The following is a 20,970-nucleotide window of genomic DNA, read 5'->3' on the forward strand; positions in this document are numbered from 1 at the left end:
TTACTGGGTATTTCAAAAAAGTGTGTGTCGTAGAAGGAAATCTAGTTAACGTGACCCTTTAGAATATCTAAAAAGTCTAAGATTCTATGGTTCTCAATATAAAATCATGTTTACTCATTTAACAAGAATTTATTGAGCACCTATGATGTAAATGAAAGGACTGTCACAGGTGCTACAGGAAAATAAAGCGACAGAACTCTCCCTTGTAATGGGGTTAGTCTAATGGGGCAGACAAGACATGAATACAGCCTTCCATCATGAAGCAAAGAGTCTGTGCCAAAGGGCCAGGCGAAGTGTGACGGGAACACAGAAGAGAAAGTTGGCCTGGGGGCTGAGCGGAACCGAGAAGAGGAAGAAATGGCCTCTGAGGAGGGTTTGGAAATGTGGATGTGGTGAGGGCAGGAACTAATAAGCATCTGAACCTGTGTCGACATTTAGTTAAAAGCTCTTTTAAGGTATGTACTGCCAGTTCCTCGTAGAGACATTCAAGTACAAAAAGAAGAAGACTCAGCCAGGCGTAAGGGGTGAATCAGAGGCAGAGCGGAGGGGAACACTCGGCGAGTTCTCATCCCAGACCTCCCTTCAGGACACTTGAAGTTGCTTGGGACAAAGAGCCCTGGGTTTTATGGCCGAGTTCATCTGACTCACTCAAGACTACATGCTGACTGAGTCATCTTTTCTGAGATCTTCTGGGAACAGAGCTCAGAGAGTTCTCGGCCAGAGAAAGATTTCCACACGGAGTCCTACCAGGAGTTGGGTCCCGGCAGTGCTGTTTTCCTCGGGGTCAGGAAGTGTCCATGCATATGCTGGCTTACCGTGCAGCCTGGGAGAGGCACCTTCTACATACACCTTGTACTGTCTGTAGGGCAGCGATCCCTTCACTGGTGGGAAGAGGCAGTGAGGAAAAAGGGCTAGGCGGTCCCAGACTTCCAGGTAGTTCAAGGGGGAGTTGCCAGGATATTATGAAGATCTTTAAGCCCTTAAATGAGAGGCCCCAGCCTCTACCACCATTGTGTCCTTTGTTCATTTCCTGTAGCCACGCACCTCCAGCTTCCCGGGTGCAGGTTGTCTGAGGGAGGCTGCAAGAGTGGAGCTCAGACAGCTTTTGCAGGAGAAAGCTTTAATATGCACTCTGAGTTTCTGTTGGCAAGAGATGCTGATAAGTGCCGGGGAATCCTGAGACCTAAAGAACAGGCCCCGAGTTTTCTAAGGGACCCAGTGATAAAAAGGCTCAAGAGCAGGTGCATCAGCTAACACTGTGCATCATTTGGGAGGGGTTCCTGCCCTCCTGCCTTCCCTCTCTGGGCAGGTCTTCTGTTCCTGTTCCACCAGTGGAGCCAGGCAGTGGGCTGCACGCAGAGAGCAAGGGCTGTGGTGTCAGACAGATGTAGCTTTGAATGCCAGTGCCACCTCCGCTAGTGACAAGACCTTGGACAATTCACTTATACCCTATAACATCTCCCTTCTGGTTTTTTTTTTTTTTTTTTTTTTTTTGAAGTTTATCTATTTTGAGAGAGAGCAAGAGAGACCGCACATCATGTGAGTGGGGGATGGGCAGAGAAGAGAGAATCCCAAGCAGGCTCTATGCTATCGGCGAGGAGCCCTATACAGGGCTTGAACTCGTGAACAGGGAGATCGTGACCTGAGCCACAATCAAGGGCTGGATGCTTAACCGACGGAGCCACCCAGGTGCCCCACGACATCTCCTTTCTAAAATGACATTGTGGTGGGGCACCTGGCTGGCTCTGTGTAGAGCATGCGACTCTTGATCTTAGGGTCACGAATGAGTTGGAACCCCACTGGGTGTAGAGATAAAAATTAAAATATCGTGGCTATAAAGTGCGCACCGTGATTCCTGGCACCCGGTATATGTTCTATAAATCTTAGTTTCTCTCATCTCCCTTATCTACCTATAAAGATAAGAGAATGGCTGTATCTCTGTGTCTAAAGAATGGAACAGACTCTACTGCTGGAGGAGACATGGACAAGGGCACGATGTTCCATAAACAATCAGATCAACAGCAAACACGCACAATAAACATTTATATCGTGTAGGAGTATTATGCCACGGTTTTGGTGTCATGGAAGTCACGCATCAAAATAGGTGACACTGTAAGAAGGAATTTCTACCTTGATTTAGGAAAGTTTCTACCTTGAGCTTTGAAGAGCTCTCTAAAGTAGAACGGGGGGGTTGCTGATGTCCGACGGGGGCTGTTTCGGACACAGACCTCAGAACGCTAACAAATGTTTTGGAAGAATAATAGAGGCAACTGACATGGGTGTGGGGAAAGAAGGTGAAATAATTTGGGAGTCTGGAGGGCAAAAGGCCTCGAAACCCAGTAAGGAAGGCTTGGATGTTTCTTCTAAGTAGATAAAGCGGCTGTCTAGAGTTCAGAATGCGGGTCTGAATTACCGCTTTGTCCTCAGCTATTGGGGTGCCTTGGGCTTGGGCACAGAAACCAAGTTTTAATTTTACTCCAAAGCGACACGGGGACAGGAATTCTGTCCGCTTGAGCCCCCACTGTCCTGAGGACCAGAGCAAACTGGGGACCGAGCAGCTCTCGGTGATGCAAGTGTGTATCAAGTGCTTTCGACAGGAGTGGCAATCAGACTTCTCTCTCTCGGGAGGAAGCGTCTGCCCCACGAAACAAGAACCCGTAAGCTCCCTCAGACGGTTTTCGTGATCAGCACTGAATACATCCCCAAATGAGAAGAGCTAAATTCCTACGGAGAGGATCTAGTCTTTCAGGCTCCTAACATGGAAATTTGTAAAAATCAGTGTAACTCTCATGGCTGTTCCCCACAAGAAATCAGGTCTCCATGGAGCCAACCACAAAAATTCTCAACAAAAGCACTGAAGGGGAAAGTAAAAATTAGAACAAAGCAAGTCTGTACTTCACGAAATTTCAAAGTCAAAAAGTAAATCAGCATTCTATGAAAGTGATGTTATTATTTAAAGATCAAGACAACATATGGTTTTTAAGAGAGAAGAAAAAAGGACAGAAATAGCCTATCTTTTCTTAAAAAATGGCAATGCCAACACTTAAAATCTGTTAAAAATTCCTTTCTTTAAAAAAAGGAAGTGTGAATTACAGGTATGATTTTTGCACCATAAATTTGGCAAATGAGCCTTTGCTTTTTCTCATTTGCATCTCAACTAGAACTTAAAAAATCACTTCTTCATCTAAAACAGTGCTCCTTAAAGTATGATCTACGGACCGGTGCCAGTTTACAAACTGTTTGTTAATGGTCTGTCACAGGATATGTATAGAAATTGAAAGTAAGAATTTAGAAACTTTTATGAGATCTGACAGAGTAACTTTTATGCTGAGCTGAATCTAATAACAAAATGGTTTGGTCCTGTTCTTCGATTTTATTTTCCTAGTTATTCATTTTTATTCTGCAGAAGCATTGGTGCATATCTAAGGGGCACTGGCATAAGCCTTACTTTGGTAAATGAGGGTTAGCACATTACAAAGAAGCTTCTGATGGCAGAAGTCATAAATAACCTACATTGGAGAGGAGTTCGAAATTTCTGTGAGTATATTAACCGAGGGGAGAGGCGAGGGGGAAATACATAATATGCATTCAAGAAACTCAGCAGGAAAAGCAGGAGAAGTGATTACCATGAGGAGGGAGTCTGTCAGGTTATTGGAATGCGTGCCTTCATACTTACTCGCGGACTCTATAAACTTAGGGTAGGCGTCGTATGTGATGAGCGGAATTGGTAGATCCCTGAAGTACAGTTTCAGCGCACCAGTGATAATGTTGATATCTTCATACATGTTCACAGAAATATCCGCTTTCTCGCCATCTTTGAAGGATGTTAAAAAGAAAAATACGAGTAACTATCTGGACGCACAGCACTGTTTTAGTAACACATTTTGTGTTACGGTCTTTCGAGATCATCAATGCGTCGGTTTTTTTTAATATCAAATTCAGTGTGCCGATATATACAAGTGACCAATTTTCTGTGAAAAGCCAAATCTGTTTTTCTGAATTTTCTTTTCTGAAGTTACTTAGCTTTCCAGGTCTAATTAAAAGGGGGGGAGTAGGAGAGGGCTGAGATCAACAGCAGTGTTCGTAACTTCCACGAGTACTTGAGACCTCCTAGGGGAGTAATGTAGGATTGCTTTCTCTTTCTTTTTAAAATAAACCTAGAGAATGTGAAAAATAACAACAGAGGCACTCCTAATTTACAAAAGGCCACCTTTGACTCACCCCAGGCTCCTGACACATGACGTCTGGATGTTGTCTGAGCCCTACGTGTAGGCACACAGTGAGAAGTATGAGAGTAAAACGAAACAAAACTTGAGAGTCTTGAAATAACAAGAGAAGAAGTTATAACACAGAGGAGTATTTTAGGGTTGCTGGGCCTTAAGACTTCTTTTACTCTCCTGCATTTAGTAACTGGTTAAAATATCTGAACGTTCATCTACTGAAGATTTAATTAGTGCCGACTCTGAGCTACATCTTATACTAGGCTTCTTTTATTCCATTTGGCTTATGAACGAGTGCTATCCATTAAAAAGCAGCCTCTCCCCTACACAGATATTAGAATGGCTAAAATGACAACTGATGACAAATGCTGGAGACGATGCAGGGACCACAGGAACTCGACATTGTTGCTGGTGGGAATGCAAAATGGGACGGCCACCTGGGAGGAAAGGCAGTGTCTTACATGTAATCCAGCCATCACACTCCTAGGTATTTATCCAGAGGAGATGGAAACTACTTGCGTCCACACAAATACGTGCACACAAATATTTAAGCCACTTTCATTCATGATTGCTAAAAACTTGGAAGTAATCAAGATGTCCTTCAATAGGTGAATAAACTGTGATATGCCCTGACAAAGGAATATTATTGAGCAACAAAAAGAAATGAGCTATCAAGCCAGGAAAAGGCATGGGAGAACTTTAGATGCAGATTGCTAAGTAAAGGAAATCAGCCAAAAAAGGCTACATATCTTATGATTCCAACTCTGACATTCTGGAAAAGGCAAAACTATGGAGTCTGTAAAAAGAACAGCGGTTGTCAGGGGTTCAGCGGGAGAAAGGGAGAACAGGTGAAGCACAGACGATTCTTAGGGTAGTGAAAGTGATACCTCATAGTGTGACACCATAAGGGTGGCTATATGACATCATGCATTTGCCAAAACCCACAAAACTGTACAACATGAAGACTGAACTTTAAACTACTGACTTTAGTTAATGTATCAGTGTTGGTTCATCAATTGTAACAAATGTACTATATTAATGCAAGATGTTAATAGGGGAAACTATGGGGGGGGAGGGGAATGAGAGGAGAGGTTATATGGGAAATCTCTGCACTTTCTGTGAAATTTTGTAACCTAGAACTAATGTTAACCTAAAACTGGAACCCTAAAACTACTTTAGCAAAATGTATTTTTCTTTAAAGAAGCCTCTTTTAAATGTGAAATACCATGGCCTATCAGACATTCACACTCCAGTGTGTGAATTAGATCACCAGTATCTGTTTTTCACACTTGTGTTGAAATCACATACAATGGCAGTGCAAATTGGGGTAGAATGCATTCTGGGAGGAAAAAGCAATTAGATCGCTCCACTGGGGGATCTTGGGGAAGTGTACAGGTGCCTAAAGACCTGGGGAAAGGGAGAGGAGAACATGAAGGCAGAAGAATTATAAAGACAAGTTATCATCTCTATCAAAACTTTTACTCAGGAAAAAAGAAAGAATGCTGGTATTCTCTCCTGCCACATGGTTCCTATTTCCACTATCTATTATTTTTTTATGAAAATCCAAATTTCAGATGTCCTGTCTCATTATAGGGTACATGTCCAATTTTGGGTTTGGAAAATAAAGTCACCAATCTTATAGTTCAGCTACATGATGTGTTAAACTGAATTTGGAGGTTGATCTGAGAACCTTCTACCATTCAACTAATTTTTTCTATAGTAAGATAGTGTATTCATTGTATATTAGTCCACTCTCCTTTCAGTTCCTGCTCTCTAAGTCCTAGCACTTTTCAGGGACTCGACAAAGACAGGCCTCAGGATCTTTGCACAGACTCTTCTGTTGCCAGGGTCTTTACATATCCTGTTTCTTTGCTATTCAACCATTGTACGGCCAACTTCTGTACTTCTCTGGAAAGCCTCTTCTGATCTCCAGCATCCCCCCAACCCCGCAGACTAGGTTAAGTTCCATAGTTATTAATACTTTCCTTTATGGCATTTATTAAAATAAAATCAATAATGATTCTGTGGTGGGGGAATCTAAGTCATTACACTGGGTCTCCACTCCATCAAATATGGTGATGGAATGCATGGACGACAGGCAGTTAGGTGGGCCAACTCCAAACTGGGAAATCTGAGATCTGCAATCACTTAGATTCCCCCAACCACCCTGCCCTATTTTCTCCATGGTATCCGGTAAATTTAATTGCTCTGTATATATTTTGAGGAACATGGACCAGCCCTGGATGCTCAGATACTGGTAATATAGTTAAATTTTATGTTTCTTTCTTACCTTGAAGTGTAACAGTTTAATATAGTAATAAAGTAAAATTACACGCTTTTTATTTGGTATAATAACCAATGACTTAGACAAATAATGAACAGAATAACATAAGGAACTGTGCCTCCTTGGAAGAGAGCATTGTTGTCCTAAGTTAACGGACATGCTAAAGAACATACCTCTGTCAAAAGCCATCTTGACATCTTCAATTAAGTCACTGAATCCTGATACTCGATACAGACCTTCAGAATTAAGACCTGTAAAAACAGAGCAAGAGAGCTAATTAGTTTCTTTGGAAATTATGTCTTTCCTTCTTCAAGTTTTAACTTCTTCCCATACTTCAGGCTAGGCAAGTAATGTGTCAGAAAGAATGATTAAATGTACTTGTCTAGAAACCTCTTCATATTTTCTCCTAAAATAAAACCATTTCACTCACAGACTTTAAACTCTGGCTTACTGTTGCCTGAATATCTGTAATCTGGCTCATCACTGTGTCTAATTAGATCAAATACGTTGAGTCTTCAGGGAAATCATTCGTCACCTCAATTATACCATAAATTCTTTTACATAACAGAAGACTAAGATAAACCATATTAATAGGCCTGTACCAGTCTTTCCCAAATGGGAAAGAATAATTAGGGTGCAGTTCTGTTTTTTGTTTTGGGACGGTTTTAATAGAGCATTTACACCTTTGCTTCTTGGACCTAAGAAAAATGCAAAAAGTGAAAAATGAATTGGTATCTACATGTCAACTTTTATAGACAAGAAGCATCATCATTCATAAAAAAATATTTAAGCATATTTCCTAGAACTAGCTCAATGTACCTTAAAATCAAGCTGGCGAATTATTTAACTTAATTCATTTCAGACTTTCAGATCATTTGACGTCTGAAATCCTCTCCCTCTAAACTTACTGAAGAAGACAACTGGGTTATGCCATGAGGTACCCAGAAGGGCATCAGAACTTGCATTCATGGTGAATTATGAGTGCTGAACCACACGGGCGACGCCTCACCTCTGGATTCAATTTCCCTGATGCACATGTCCACCACCATTGGCCGCTTGGTGATATGGGCTTTCACGAGTGTGGTAAGGTCACAACTGTACACCTTCTTGACATGTTTCAAGTCTGGCTTACAGTCGTTTGGGACCATCTTGGAACACTGCTTATGAACATTCAAACCACAATCTAAATAAAGAATATAGAAAGGAAAAATTCATCAATGTTTTCAGACTTTTGGGCATTCTGGAGTGTTTATTTTAGCAAAAGACACTCCCACCATCCAGCTTGAATTAGGCTTTGAAGGGGGCTAGCTTCCAACAGTTTCTGAAGAGTGGAAAAACATTCTTCCCATCTTTTCTCTTGGAAAATTTTGGTTTTAAGTCAGAAGACGAGAATTCTAGCTCGTGCTTCATCATTTATTTGCTGTGTGATCCCAGGAGAGAACCAATTCAGACAAAGTGAAATTAACATTTATTTATTTTTGAGACAGAGAGCACGAACGGGGGGAGGGTCAGAGAGAGAGGCAGACACAGAATCGGAAGCAGGCTCCAGGCTCCGAGCTGTCAGCACGGAGCCCGATGCGGGGCTCGAACTCGTGAACCACCAGATCATGACCTGAGCCGAAGTCGGACACTTAACCGACTGAGCCACCCAGGCGCCCCCAGACAGAGTGAAATTAATAAGTGTTTAGATATCTACAAAATGCAGGCGACTAAAAGTTATCCGTTTCTTTAAACTTACACAAAATTATATTTGATGTGGGATACAGAATTCCATTTTAATATATTTGATATGAAGAGAAATCAGACCTCCAAAAGTAAGAGCATCCCAGGGCCCTCTTAAAATTGTGCTACTCATATTCGTATCTGTTCATAACCCTGTAAATAATAAATTTGGTGGCTAGAAATAGCCACAGTTATTGTTTTATTATTAGCACCAGTTCACTGATGCCAAGTACTATTCCAAGTGCTTTACATTGTTTCCATCAAGCTCACAAGACTCTACGAAATAGGGATCGTCATTCTTCTCATTGTATAAACGTGATGAAACCAAGCACAGAGGTGTTATGTAATTTACCTACGGCCGTGCATTTGGCATGCAGCGGAGCTGAGATTTAAGCCTACGAAGGATTCAGGGTCCACGGGTTTAGCACCCATACCATGTTGCCTCTATTGAAGTTTGTCCTCTGCTTTGTAATTTTACTGGGTTATCGCGTCGAAGATGCCAGAACTCCAACATCTTCTAGTGAATATTTTGAGACCTTTGATTGTCAACAAGAAGAGCGCAGTGGAATTTGAGAAGGGACAGAGGAATACAAATATCTTGCCAAATTAGAACCAAGAGGGGTAAATCACAGCTGAGTAATTAACTAAAAGAAATGCCATCTTTAAGGTTTTAAAAACATAACTCATTGATGTTTTTCATAAGAACTTGATGCTGACCTCTTATAAATCTGATGCAATTATATCCAGGTCTTAATGACACCAATTTGAAAATCTTACAGTGACGTGACTGCTGCCTGCGGTCACCGGGCGAGCTCAGTTTTGCTTGCTCTCTCGGCAGAGAGGGGAGCACCGCATTTACCTCGCAAAACTGTTAATGGGCCAATGCATTCAAGATGCTCTGCACGGTATAGACCATGAGACAAACGTTGGTGACTCTCATCATCATAATGACTCGGTAAAGCCGCAACCTTGTTAGGTCATGGCAGGAACGATAAAAAGAGAGGTAAGGAACGTTAGCTGAAAAGTCATGCCCGGAATCGTTCTTTCGTTAACTATGCAGACACTGCCAAAGTGCAAGGAGAACTCGAGGCCGGTGGTGACGCCGAGTCACTAAGGGAGTGCATCTCCACCTCCTATGCGCAACAGCAGGCTAGGTGCAGAAGGAAACTAAGTTTCTGCACGACTGTGTGTAAGGGAGCAGAACTAGAGATGGCATGGCCAGTGCCAACAGGTGCGTGAACATGATCATCACTGAAGAATAACAGCTGCTTCCCTGAATACAGAAAGGCTGCCAGAGCAAAGAGTTTGATCTGTATTATCTGAGGAAATGACCGAACAACATTCTGCAATAGTTAGACAATGTCCAAATGACTGCACGACCCCAAACCCCAATTCCTCTTTATATCTGTTAGCCCCAGATAAGATTTCTGACTCAATCATAAGGCAAATCAATGGCAAAATGGCCACGGAAAAGACCTTCTTTCCCCTGAACGCTGTAATGTTTTATATAACCTCTAAAACTTAGAATTAGATCTATGATCTACTAGCTATGTGATTTCAAGTGAGTGACCTTTCCTGTGTGTCAGTTATGTAAAATAGGAATAATATTTATTATTAGCTCTATTATCCATTATTAAGTTCACGTAAGGCTCTCGTATTAGTAGATGTACTTTCTGACACGGAGTAGATTAGAAGTGTTTACCAGGACTATGTTGTCATTGTCATTGTCATTATTTAGAAGAATGGAAGTTTTTTTTTTTTTTTTTTTAATTTTTTTTTTCAACATTTATTTATTTTTGGGACAGAGAGAGACAGAGCATGAACAGGGGAGGGGCAGAGAGAGAGGGAGACACAGAATCGGAAACAGGCTCCAGGCTCTGAGCCATCAGCCCAGAGCCCGATGCGGGGCTCGAACTCACGGACCGCGAGATCGTGACCTGGCTGAAGTCGGACGCTTAACCGACTGCGCCACCCAGGCGCCCCAAGAATGGAAGTTTTTGAGAGGCCCTTTCTACCTAGCGCCCCAGGGTTTGCTACACGGTATTGTCACGATCAGCTTAAGGTCAGAAGCTAAGTTGAATTCTGGGCCGGTTCTGTTTGTCACATGTGAATGCCAGGTCCTGAAAAGGACCTGGGTGACTGGAGTTATAGCTGCTTCCTCATCTATACTGTTCGAATACATTTCATTACATAAAAATGTCTCCAAAGAAGTACTGAATTTTTCTCTGCTTTTACCAAATTTGAGTTGTTTTCAGCCACTAATTTTTCCAGTATGTTTTCAGTCTCTCTTTACCCTCTTCTGGGACTTCAACAACACAAATGTTAAATCTTTTGCTATTTGGCTACAGGTCTCTGGGGTTCAGTTCACTTTTTAAAGTCTATTTTCTTTCTCTTGTTTGCGTTGGATAATTTCTATTGATCTATCTTCAGGTTCACCTTTTCCTTCCTCTGTCTCTGGTATTGAGCCCATCTGGTGAGTTTACTGGTAATAAGGTTTTCAGTTCTAAAATTTCCATTTACAGTAGTTACTTTTTTATCTTTATGTTCTATTTCCTATTTATCACTTGTTTCAAGAGTGTTTATAATTGCTTGTTGGAGTATTATTATGATAGCTAATTTCCTTGTCTAATAATTCCAACATCTGTGTCATCTCAATATTGGTACATCTGCTGTCTTTTCTCATCCGAGTTGTGATTTGCCTGGTTCTTGGCATAAAGTGTAATTTTGAACTGAATCCTGGATATTTCGAGTCCTCCAGGACTCTGGTTCCTTCCATTGTAGCTGATAGTTAACCTCTTTAGATTTAGAATGCAAGTCCTGGCTCATTTTTGTAGGTCAGGGTTCAAATATCAAACTAGTTTACAAAGCCTCTGTGATGCGACTGCAATGCTATTTTGCCTACCCTACTTGTACGTCACCCTAATGGCAGGACTTTACCCCACATTCTGGGGAGGGAGAGGGTAACCTCCTAGTTACTGCGGGGTGCAGACGGAAGCCAGGGTGTGCCCAGAAACCTGGTTGAGAAGGAATGCCGTAGGCATGGGAGACAAGAACTCTGATCGTGGTCTCAGCTGCCTCATTACTGCAGGTCAGGATGAAGACAGGGCTCTACCCACAGGCTTGGGCTGACAGGGTGCTGCTCTTACTACAGGGTGGGGATGAAAGTCCAGGTCCTACTCACAGGCTGAGCCAGGAGGGGTACCTTCTCTTCCTGCAAGGTGGTGCTGAAACATAGGGCTCCACTCACAGACTACCAGGAGAGAGGTGTACCCCTGTTACTGTGGGGGCAGGGGTGAAAACAAGGTTCTGCCCATAGGCAACGGCTGCAGCAGCAGCACTGTGGCTTTTTCATGACGTTCACCTCGAGAAGGGCAGGAATGGCTAAAAGATGTCTGCCCTGGCTGGCCTACCCTTTTCCCAGGGCTTTGGCTAGGAAAAGCAGGCTTTACTTGGGATTATTTTGTGTCTGTGCTTGTTGGCATTTATGGGTTGTGAGCTTCTCTAGATACATGGGAGGTTAAAGAAAAACAAAGGCCACCAGGAAACTTGCTGCTGGGTTCCTTGAGTTGGCCTGCCTGCTTTTCTCCACTTCCAGAGTCTTCTGATAGTTGAAGTATATGTATTGTGTACAGGGTCTTTTGTTATTATTGCGAGGAATAAAACAAAACATATTTGTTCATCTTGTCCAGAAGCAAGTTCCGGAAGAACTCCTACATAGTATTTTAAATGTATAAAAGTCAGCAAAGCTTCATAATTTAATATTAATGTTGATGTACCTCGTACTCTGCACAAAGAAGCGACAGATCCAGTTGGAAAGGGCTGTTGGTAACAACCTATCCCAATGTCTTTACTGGATAAAGGCAACAAAGGTCCAAGAGGCTAAATGACTTGTTCAGATTACTCAGCCAGAAAGTGGTAGAACTGAGATGCAACCTTGGCTTCCAGATTCCCAGCCCGCGCTGCTCCCACTGACTGATGGATGCCCCTTCCCACCAGCAGTATATCATGGGTTCTGAGAGACGGTTTCAGCACTGAAGATGAATTTGCTCTTTTCAATCTCTTATTCAATAATGTTTATTTTATCCATTGTTTGTTGTATATACTTTTTAAAAGACGTTGTATTTTACTGTTATATATGTAGATATATGTACATATATGGCAAAGACTTTTTAAGTATCAGTGTACTTTTATTTAAGTTTTTATTTAAATTCTAGTTACTTAACATACAAGGTGACATAGTTTCAGGTATACTGTATAGGGATTCAGAGCCTGGAGCCTGCTTCAGATTCTGTGTCTCCCTCTCTCTCTGCCCCATCCCCATTCGTGCTCTGTCTCTGTCTTAAAAATAAATAAAACATTAAAAAAAATTTTTTTTAAAGCAGAGATGAAACCTACCCACTATACTTTGTTTTTGTCATATTCTCTCCCTATGTATACACTCTACATGGAAAACCATTAGAAAGCAAAACAGTAAAATTCTGATGCAGCTATACACCATCAAAACATGAATGGAACTAGTGGTCTGATATTGACACCAACTTTTTTCCTTTGAATATCTGGAGCTTTCTACTGCTTTTAAACATCAGGTTCCTAAGATGATTTGTGACTCATTGGAAAGTGCATCAAGTGACGATTGAGCTCAGATTTAGGAATTCAGGAAGAGGGAAATGTTTTGTAAATTGATATTCTTTCTTCCATTTGAATAAGATTAAACTATGGGACAACATATTCTGCCCAATTTTAGAAATAAATTTCAAAGGGCACATTTTTGGCAGGATTGGTTATGAAGTCCGTCAGATGACCAAAGGACAGGGCAAAGTCATGCAAATAAAGCCTCTTTATACCCTTAAGTCGTGGTGCAATATACCAGCTCTGAGCTTGCTCTGAAAATCCCTGCTGCAGGCACTGGCAGTATGTCAGTATTTCAGTTTACCATTAAGACTTTATTTGGTTATCATACTTATTTATTAAAGTCATATAACTCCTATATAGTTCCATTTCTCCCAAGGAAGCTCTACACTATAAACAACAACAACAAAAGTCCATAAAAGATCGTTTCATTTGTCGCATCTCTTGGTTGAGTAGGTAATTTTTATGTTACAATTAAACCACATTTCCCCCTCCCAGTCCTTCCAGTTAATAAGCATACACTAAACCATATGAAAGAAAAAAAGAAAAGATTCAAATCACATTTTATTCTGTCCTTTATAAATGCTCTATAAATTACTTAGACTACTAACTTTAAGCTACTCTCAGATTTCAGATTTCCTGGGGCTTGATTTCTCCAAAAGATATAACATGATTTATATCTAGAAGGCACAAAAATCTATCTTTTGAAATAAATAGCTGATATTATTTATATTGATAGGATTAAGGGGAAATGTTAATGTGTGTTTTGAAAGGAAAGATAACTTCTCATTCTTTTCTACGAGTGTTTGTATATTATTTATTTTAAAAGTCTTTTTTTAAGTAATTTCTACACCCAACATGGGGCTCAAACTCACGACCCCAAGATCAGGAGTCATATGTCCTACTGACGGAGTGTTCATATTTTTAAATTTTTTTTTTTTCAACGTTTATTTGTTTTTTGGGACAGAGAGAGACAGAGCATGAACGGGGGAGGGGCAGAGAGAGAGGGAGACACAGAATCGGAAACAGGCTCCAGGCTCCGAGCCATCAGCCCAGAGCCTGACGCGGGGCTCGAACTCACGGACCGCGAGATCGTGACCTGGCTGAAGTCGGACGCTTAACCGACTGCGCCACCCAGGCGCCCCATGAGTGTTCATATTTTTAATAATTGCAAATAAAAGTTTTATTCTAAAACCTATCTCTTAGATGTCCCCCCTCCCTGACTCCCCATCTAGGAAAAGTGGGAATAGTCTGATTCTAATATGTATCAGAAATCATTATTTTTAAAATGTTTTTTATAATTAATTTTTAATTTACATCCAAGTTAGCATATAGTGCAACAGTGATTTCAGGAGTAGATTCCTTAATGCCCCTTACCCAGTTAGCCCATCCCCCTTCCCACAGCCCCATCAGCAACCTGTTCTCCATATTTAAGAGTCTCTTATGTTTTGTCCCCCTCCCTGTTTCTATATTATTCTTGCTTCCCTTCCCTTATGTTCATCTGTTTTGTATCTTAAATTTCTCATTTGAGTGAAGTCATATGATATTTGTCTTTCTCTAACAGAAGTCATTATTTTCATAAGCAAAATTAAGGAATACTTTGCTCTTTGGGATATTGTGAAAATATCGCTACGTGAAACTTCTAGGCAAGTCTAATCAATTTCTCACTAGCTTGTAAGGACAGACAGAACTTTTTAGGTGCAGCCAATCATAGGAGTAATTAAAATAAATTACTTCCACTGCTTTTCTTCAACCTAAAAGCTAAGGGCTTATATACTTTAAGCAACGGATACACTTTATTACTAGAAAAGAGCAATTGCCGTTCTCTGTTGGGGGTGACAGCAGTGCCTATGACACACTGGAAAAACAGAGTCTCTTGAATAAAGAACCAACACTAAGTTGACGTGTGATTTACAACAATTATTATCTGGCTTAATTCTTAGAATATTCTGGCAAGGCTAAAGTGAAAACAATTCAGGAATGCTGGTGGAATAATCATGATCTTTTTGGTGGGAGGGGTGTTTGGCAATCTCAGTGATTATGTAACAATAGATTATTTTAACCTGTAAAGCTTACATTTCATAAAGAAAGGAAAAATGGCTTAGGGAAACTATTGTCTGAATGACAATCCTTTGAACTTTGCTTTTAAAAACTAGTGTGTTCATAAATATTTTAGTGAAAGGAGTACCACTCCCAAGCTGCAGTTCCATACTCCCCTGCAACATTACTTTACTCTCTATAAAGGATGTTGGAGGGAGGGAGACATTGTAGATGAAGAGGACGTTTAATGCCTGCCACTGAATCTCGGTGCCAGGTTTTAGAAAGACCATGTCCGCCCTGACTGGCCCTTGCTTGTCCTCTTTGGCTGCAGCGTGCTTAGCAGTGAAGCCCAGAGCTTTCAGTTCTGAAGGGCCAACTTGCCTGTTACTAGCTGGATACAGTCCGATTCCTACACTAACTTTGCCAGCCTGGTGACCGGAACACCACCCAATGCTTTGCATGATGTTTCAAAAAAGCGTTGGGGGGGCGGTGCGGGATACAAAACTGATGCTTTTGGCAAACGCTCCCTTAAAAATTCCTGACAAGCTCTTCTGTCTTGGTGGATTTTGTAAAAAGAAACCAGGACAAAATGAGCTCTTGCAAGAATCGAAAGCAGATAAGTAAATCTCTTTTCAGACGGGCAGTTCACCTGCCCTTTTTCTTTGGGAGTCATATCTTAAATGTTTAGTGGCTGGCGTATTTGTGTCCAATTGCTGCTGTAACAAATTAACTCAGTGGCTTACAACAGTAGGAGTTTACGTTACAGTTCTGGGGGGTCAGAAGTCTAAAATCAGTTTCACTAGGCTGATACCAAGGTGTTAGCACGCCTGTACTCCTTCTGGAGGCTCCAGAGGAGAATGTTTTCTTTCCTTGCCTTTTCCAGCTTCTAGAGACTGTCTGCATTCCTTGGCTTGTGGCTGCCACCTTCTATCTACGAAGCGAGTGGCATAGCATCTTCTCTCTTTTCTGACCACTGCTCTGTCCCTTTTTCTGACTCTGCCTCCCTCTTATAAGGACCCTTATGGCTGTGACTAATCTAGGTCCACCCCAACGATCCAGAGTCATCTCCCCATCTCAAAACCCTTAACTTTAATCACAGTCCCTTTTGCCATTAAAAAATGACATAGTCACAGGTTCCAGGAATCAGGAAGGACTTCTTTAGGGAGCCATTATTTAACCTACGAGAGTTCATTCTCTTTCTCTTTAAATTCTTAATTCTTTGTATTCTGTTTTAAAGTGGATGGCTCCAAGATCGGGATGAGCCACTGTGGATCTAAGAATTGTCACAGAAAACAGAACTAATTCAAATGCTAACCTCCACATTAAAAAAAAAATGAGTTGTTCTTATGCGTTAATATGGCTCAAATCACACAGAATATAATGCTTTTAAGGACAGGACGTAACATAAAAATGAAAAATCTCCTCAAGGCTTTTCTTTCAATTCCTGCCCTTTATGTACAAGATGTGGAGGGTACTAATGCGGGTAGGTAGGGGAGGGGACAAATGATTTTCTCTTTCCTTTTCCTTCATATTATTACTGTCATAAAGGTTCCAAAACATTTCTTTCAAACATGATTTAGGACCGTAGCGTATCATCAAAGATTATCTCCATATGTGTACCGATTTTCTGCTTATATAGCAAACTCAGAATTCTTATGTAGGTGGGCTTCACTATTTCAGAACATAAGTGATACACATCACTTCTCTAAGTAAAAGAAAAGCTTTTAAGTCAGGGACAGTCACAAAGTGTTTTATGAAACTGCTGCAAAGTCTCGGCTGGTCCATCTGGGTCATAAAGACAAAACATGCTATTACTGAGACCAACATTCCTTGAGCCGGGGATTTATGCTCTGGAAACTCCTCCATTTACCTTTGAAAACCCACAGTGTAGATGGTCTTAAGGACACTACTTTGTCAACACCTTAGGTGCTCCCCTCCAGTTCAGAGGCTTAGCCACAGCCCTCCTAATGATGGTTTTTCATCCTGACTCCATAACCACCAATTGGAAGGACGACAGGGTTGTCCTCATTCATTCTCTGGGCAGAGACTTGCAAACGGGGTTGTCATCCCTCTAGGATAATGGGAGTCAGACTGGATCTGAGCTGAGACTCTCCTTGATGGACACCTGTGCACAGTTCAAAGTCAACACATGGGGAATTCTTATACCCCCGCGTGGCAGGGAGGTCCTTGAACGGATCTGGCTAGTGATGTATGCCTGAAACCTGATCATGCCTTAGTAATGCCGACAGAATAGTAACTGACAGGAGAAGGGCTTGGAACATTAATGTGCAATGCATATTGTACCTTGCTATTAAAAATGCAATTTAGAAGAAAAATCAGACCCTAGAAATTTGTGCACATAATGGGGGCAACAAAAATATTCCATGAAACATCATGCCACAGGGGACTTCTGGGGAAGATGTCAGAGTAGGAGGATCCTAGTATACTTATTGTGATGAGCATTAAGTAATGTACAGAATTGCTGAATCACTGTATTGCACACCTGAAATTAATATAACACATGTATGTTAATTATCCTGGAATTACAATTTTTAAAAATCATGCCACAAAAGAAATGTGGGTTGTTTTACAGTGATAAACTTGACAGAATTACTACAGTTACCATTTTGAAATACATTACTCTTAGTATACATTTTTAAGTGTTAAGCTTCATGCTAAAAGACATGTTAAGAATGTAGTTTTTAGTTTTACAATTTAAATGGCAGAAATGTCTTTTAAATGTTTAAGTCTGTGTCAGAATTTAAAGTAGTCTGAATAAATGGCCAATTCTTGGTATAGTTGTTCTATACAAATGAATTTCACATGATGTGAATAACTTACTTTCATAAAGCATCTCAATAAATTCCAGAGTTGGTTCTTCATGTGTCAATCTTCACAGTTTCTAAATTTATATCTAAAAATACTATGGTCATATTTTATGAAAAGGATTTCGCATATTCACAATTTCAAAATGTCACAAACAAAATATTACTGACTAAGTGGTTTTTCAGAATTTGGAAACCATCTTTGAAGATAAATTCACAGATTTTTAAAGCTTCAATTTGATTTTGCAAAAAAGCAGTAAGGACAATCCAGCTTAACAAGTTATCCTTAAAATTCAGTTCCCAAGGCAACAATCATAGGTCCCTGTACACTGCTTAAAAAAAAATCATTTTATAAATTTAGTTACTGTATCATCAAAGGCAAGAGTTAAATATAACTGCCTTACTTTTATCTCCTTTTATCAGACCTTTTGAACAGGCCAACTTTTTTTTTTTTTTTTTTTTTTTTAATGGACTAATACCGGATCCCTAGTCTGCTGTCCATTAAGCACAAGAAGGTTAAAGGCAGACAAACTTCCAATTTCCGAAGCGGCTGCCTGAGAATCTAGCCTACCGCACGTGTGTTAAAGGCAAACCAGGATCCAGCCCGCGTAACAGCAAATCTCCTTACAACTTATTCCTTCTAACTTTGTAACTTATGCAATAAAGCAAAAAGGGAAGAGCTCTTACCTGCACATTTCACTCCCTGAGCGATAAGACCCCACATGAAATTGGCACAGTATTCACACCAGTGTGGCCCTCTGAATGTATGGACCTGAAAAAGAGTAGTGTGTGACAAAGTGGCCAGAGGGGAAACATACGGACGAGGAGATTGTTTTCTGTCAAAGCACTCAAATACAAGCCATGGTTAGTACTGGAGAGGCACGTTACGGTTACATTTAGAAAACCCTTGAGTGGAACCTACAAACCGTTAAGATTTCTTTCAGAGCTTGATTTCCTCTTTGTTTAAGAAATGGTGACAAATCAGACCAATATTCTGTGATTTACTTTGGAAAACCATTTCTACTGCGGTTTTCCAAATGGTCCCCTTTAGCTGTAAGCAGCCTCATCTATGTGTTATACAAATCCTGGCGCTTTCCAAGTGCTAATGCATGAAGGAGGATAAGGAACAATGTAGAGTGTGTTTGGGTCCCATAAGGATTTTGTCAGATGACCCGCCTTCTGTTATCTGTGACCACAGTTAGGGCCACAGATGGTGAAGGTGATACTGAATCATCAAAAAGGGCCAATTTCTGTTCAAAATGATTTGATATTTACTGTGTTAGTTAAGGGAAAAAAACGTATTTTAGAAATTGCAGAAGCTACAGTTAATCAGAAACCCTGAGTATAGCAATTAGGCACATGTCATTCCAGCCGCAAAAACGTTTTGCTGCATTTGATTCCTTTATCCTTAAGAAAGGAATCTCCAGGGGCGCCTGGGTGGCGCAGTCGGTTAAGCGTCCGACTTCAGCCAGGTCATGATCTCGCGGTCCGTGAGTTCGAGCCCCGCGTCGGGCTCTGGGCTGATGGCTCAGAGCCTGGAGCCTGTTTCCGATTCTGTGTCTCCCTCTCTCTCTGCCCCTCCCCCGTTCATGCTCTGTCTCTCTCTGTCCCAAAAATAAATAAACGTTGAAAAAAAAAAAAAAAATTTAAAAAAAAAAAAAAAAAAAAAAAAAAAAAAAAGGAATCTCCAAAGAAAGGGTTTAAATGCTAAGATACTTCTAGACTTTTATGTATAAGAGAAGCCATTCTAGTTAACTCAGATGAAAAAGTACTGGTAGAAAAGAGAAACAAGGACTCCAAACCCCAGAATAAGAGAAAACAAATCTGGAATATTATCAATAACACTCAGATTTCTGAGCACATATTGGCTGAAAATGCTCCCAAGAAATAAAAAAGAGGGAGAGGGCACAAGCAAGTCACTGATCTGTATTTCAAAGTACACTGACTTGAGATCATGTCTTACATGTATGTGTTCCTCCTGCAGAAGACAGGAATGTAAGAGGGTGAAAATCACTAAGGGTGATGATTTGGCTCCAACATAAATACCTATTGCAAATAACAAAATTCACCACTAAGATTGTCATTTTTGCTACTGTTCTATTAATGTATCAAATAGGTCTTAGAAACCAGGTACATGATTTTTAAGATAATATATAGAACATTTCTTCAAATTTAAGATGCTTTTGAATACAAGACTTATAATGAACATAAGGCACATATATTCCATTTAGAAAAACCGAGCCAAGTAAATTATGACAAACCATTGATTAGAAGATAAATCCCAATTCCAGAGATGTTAAAATGGAGAAAAAAAAAAAAAAGCATATATTAGAATTGGAGAGAAAAGGTATATCAGAATTCAGAATACTATAATACTGGCCAAAATAGCCATAAAGCTGTCATGGAAACTTGGTTTTGGTTCCTTCCAAGTAGGTATGTGCCTGTGAGTCCGGTCACCGCCACATGAGCTTGAGCACAGAACATGTTGATTTTGAAAAGCAGGCCATAATCTCGCCTATGTCTTTTAAGGAAAAGCATCAGGAATGCAGACACGGTTGCTTCCGGATTGCTAATGATGCTCAGTGCCTGTAAACTGAAAGCATTTCCTAGGGTTTCTGAAGCAGAGCCCAAGATCAACATTCAGATAGTCTGTGAGGTCTTTGTGTTCGTCTGTGTTCCTCCGAGTGAATAAAACCGGATAAAGGATGCAGTCTTGCTTTGCTTTGAGGGGAAGGAGCGAAACAGCACTGATTTGTATTTAAAAAGTTGCATAATCATGAAATAGCTACAGAATCACGATGCTGGTTTTGGGGAAAGTCTTTGGGATACCAACTGGCTTAAATGTTCCTGGATCTCGGATACTCCAGTATCACTTGACTTGGTGAGGTTAATAAACATGGACTAGAAGTGTAGAGGAAGTAAGTTCCAGTCCTGTACTGCCAGTTATCTCATGATACAGGATCTCGAAGTTACATTTGGGAGAGCAAAAACAGAGTAGATGGTGGGAAATAACTTAAAATCGGGCTCATGGCAAACAGCACGGAATAATGACAGGTTCTGGCACAACCAATTCTCTTCCTCGCCGTCACAAAAGCAGCGGTGAAAGTGGCATCTGGAAAATCTTGGGACATTTCTTCACATTATATATTGAAGGATATATATTCTTCACGATATATACTGAAGGAAGGGTTCAAAGTGTCTGAGCAGGCTGGCTCTCTAACTAAAGGACCACACGTATATCTCAGAAAGC

The 20,970-nt window shown here is 40.7% G+C and overlaps 1 protein-coding gene and 1 long non-coding RNA gene across 4 annotated transcripts in view; one reads left to right on the plus strand and one right to left on the minus strand.

Annotated features, from left to right (window-relative positions):
- LOC115520874 overlaps window positions 1–20,970 on the plus strand; it is a 69,015-nt gene that overhangs the window by 25,080 nt on the left and 22,965 nt on the right. The gene's annotated exons all lie outside the window — the stretch shown is intronic.
- CHN1 (chimerin 1) overlaps window positions 1–20,970 on the minus strand; it is a 204,998-nt gene that overhangs the window by 5,723 nt on the left and 178,305 nt on the right. For all 3 annotated transcript variants that reach the window (XM_030325608.1, XM_030325609.1, XM_030325611.1), the window contains 4 exons: window positions 18,408–18,492; window positions 7,514–7,687; window positions 6,678–6,755; window positions 3,677–3,814 (listed from right to left, as the gene is read on the minus strand). In XM_030325608.1, the coding sequence (XP_030181468.1) occupies window positions 3,677–3,814; window positions 6,678–6,755; window positions 7,514–7,687; window positions 18,408–18,492 (475 nt within the window). The remainder of the gene's footprint in view (window positions 1–3,676; window positions 3,815–6,677; window positions 6,756–7,513; window positions 7,688–18,407; window positions 18,493–20,970) is intronic.

The sequence above is a fragment of the Lynx canadensis genome, chromosome C1, assembly GCF_007474595.2.
Source record: "Lynx canadensis isolate LIC74 chromosome C1, mLynCan4.pri.v2, whole genome shotgun sequence".
NCBI classification, from domain to species: domain Eukaryota; kingdom Metazoa; phylum Chordata; class Mammalia; order Carnivora; family Felidae; genus Lynx; species Lynx canadensis.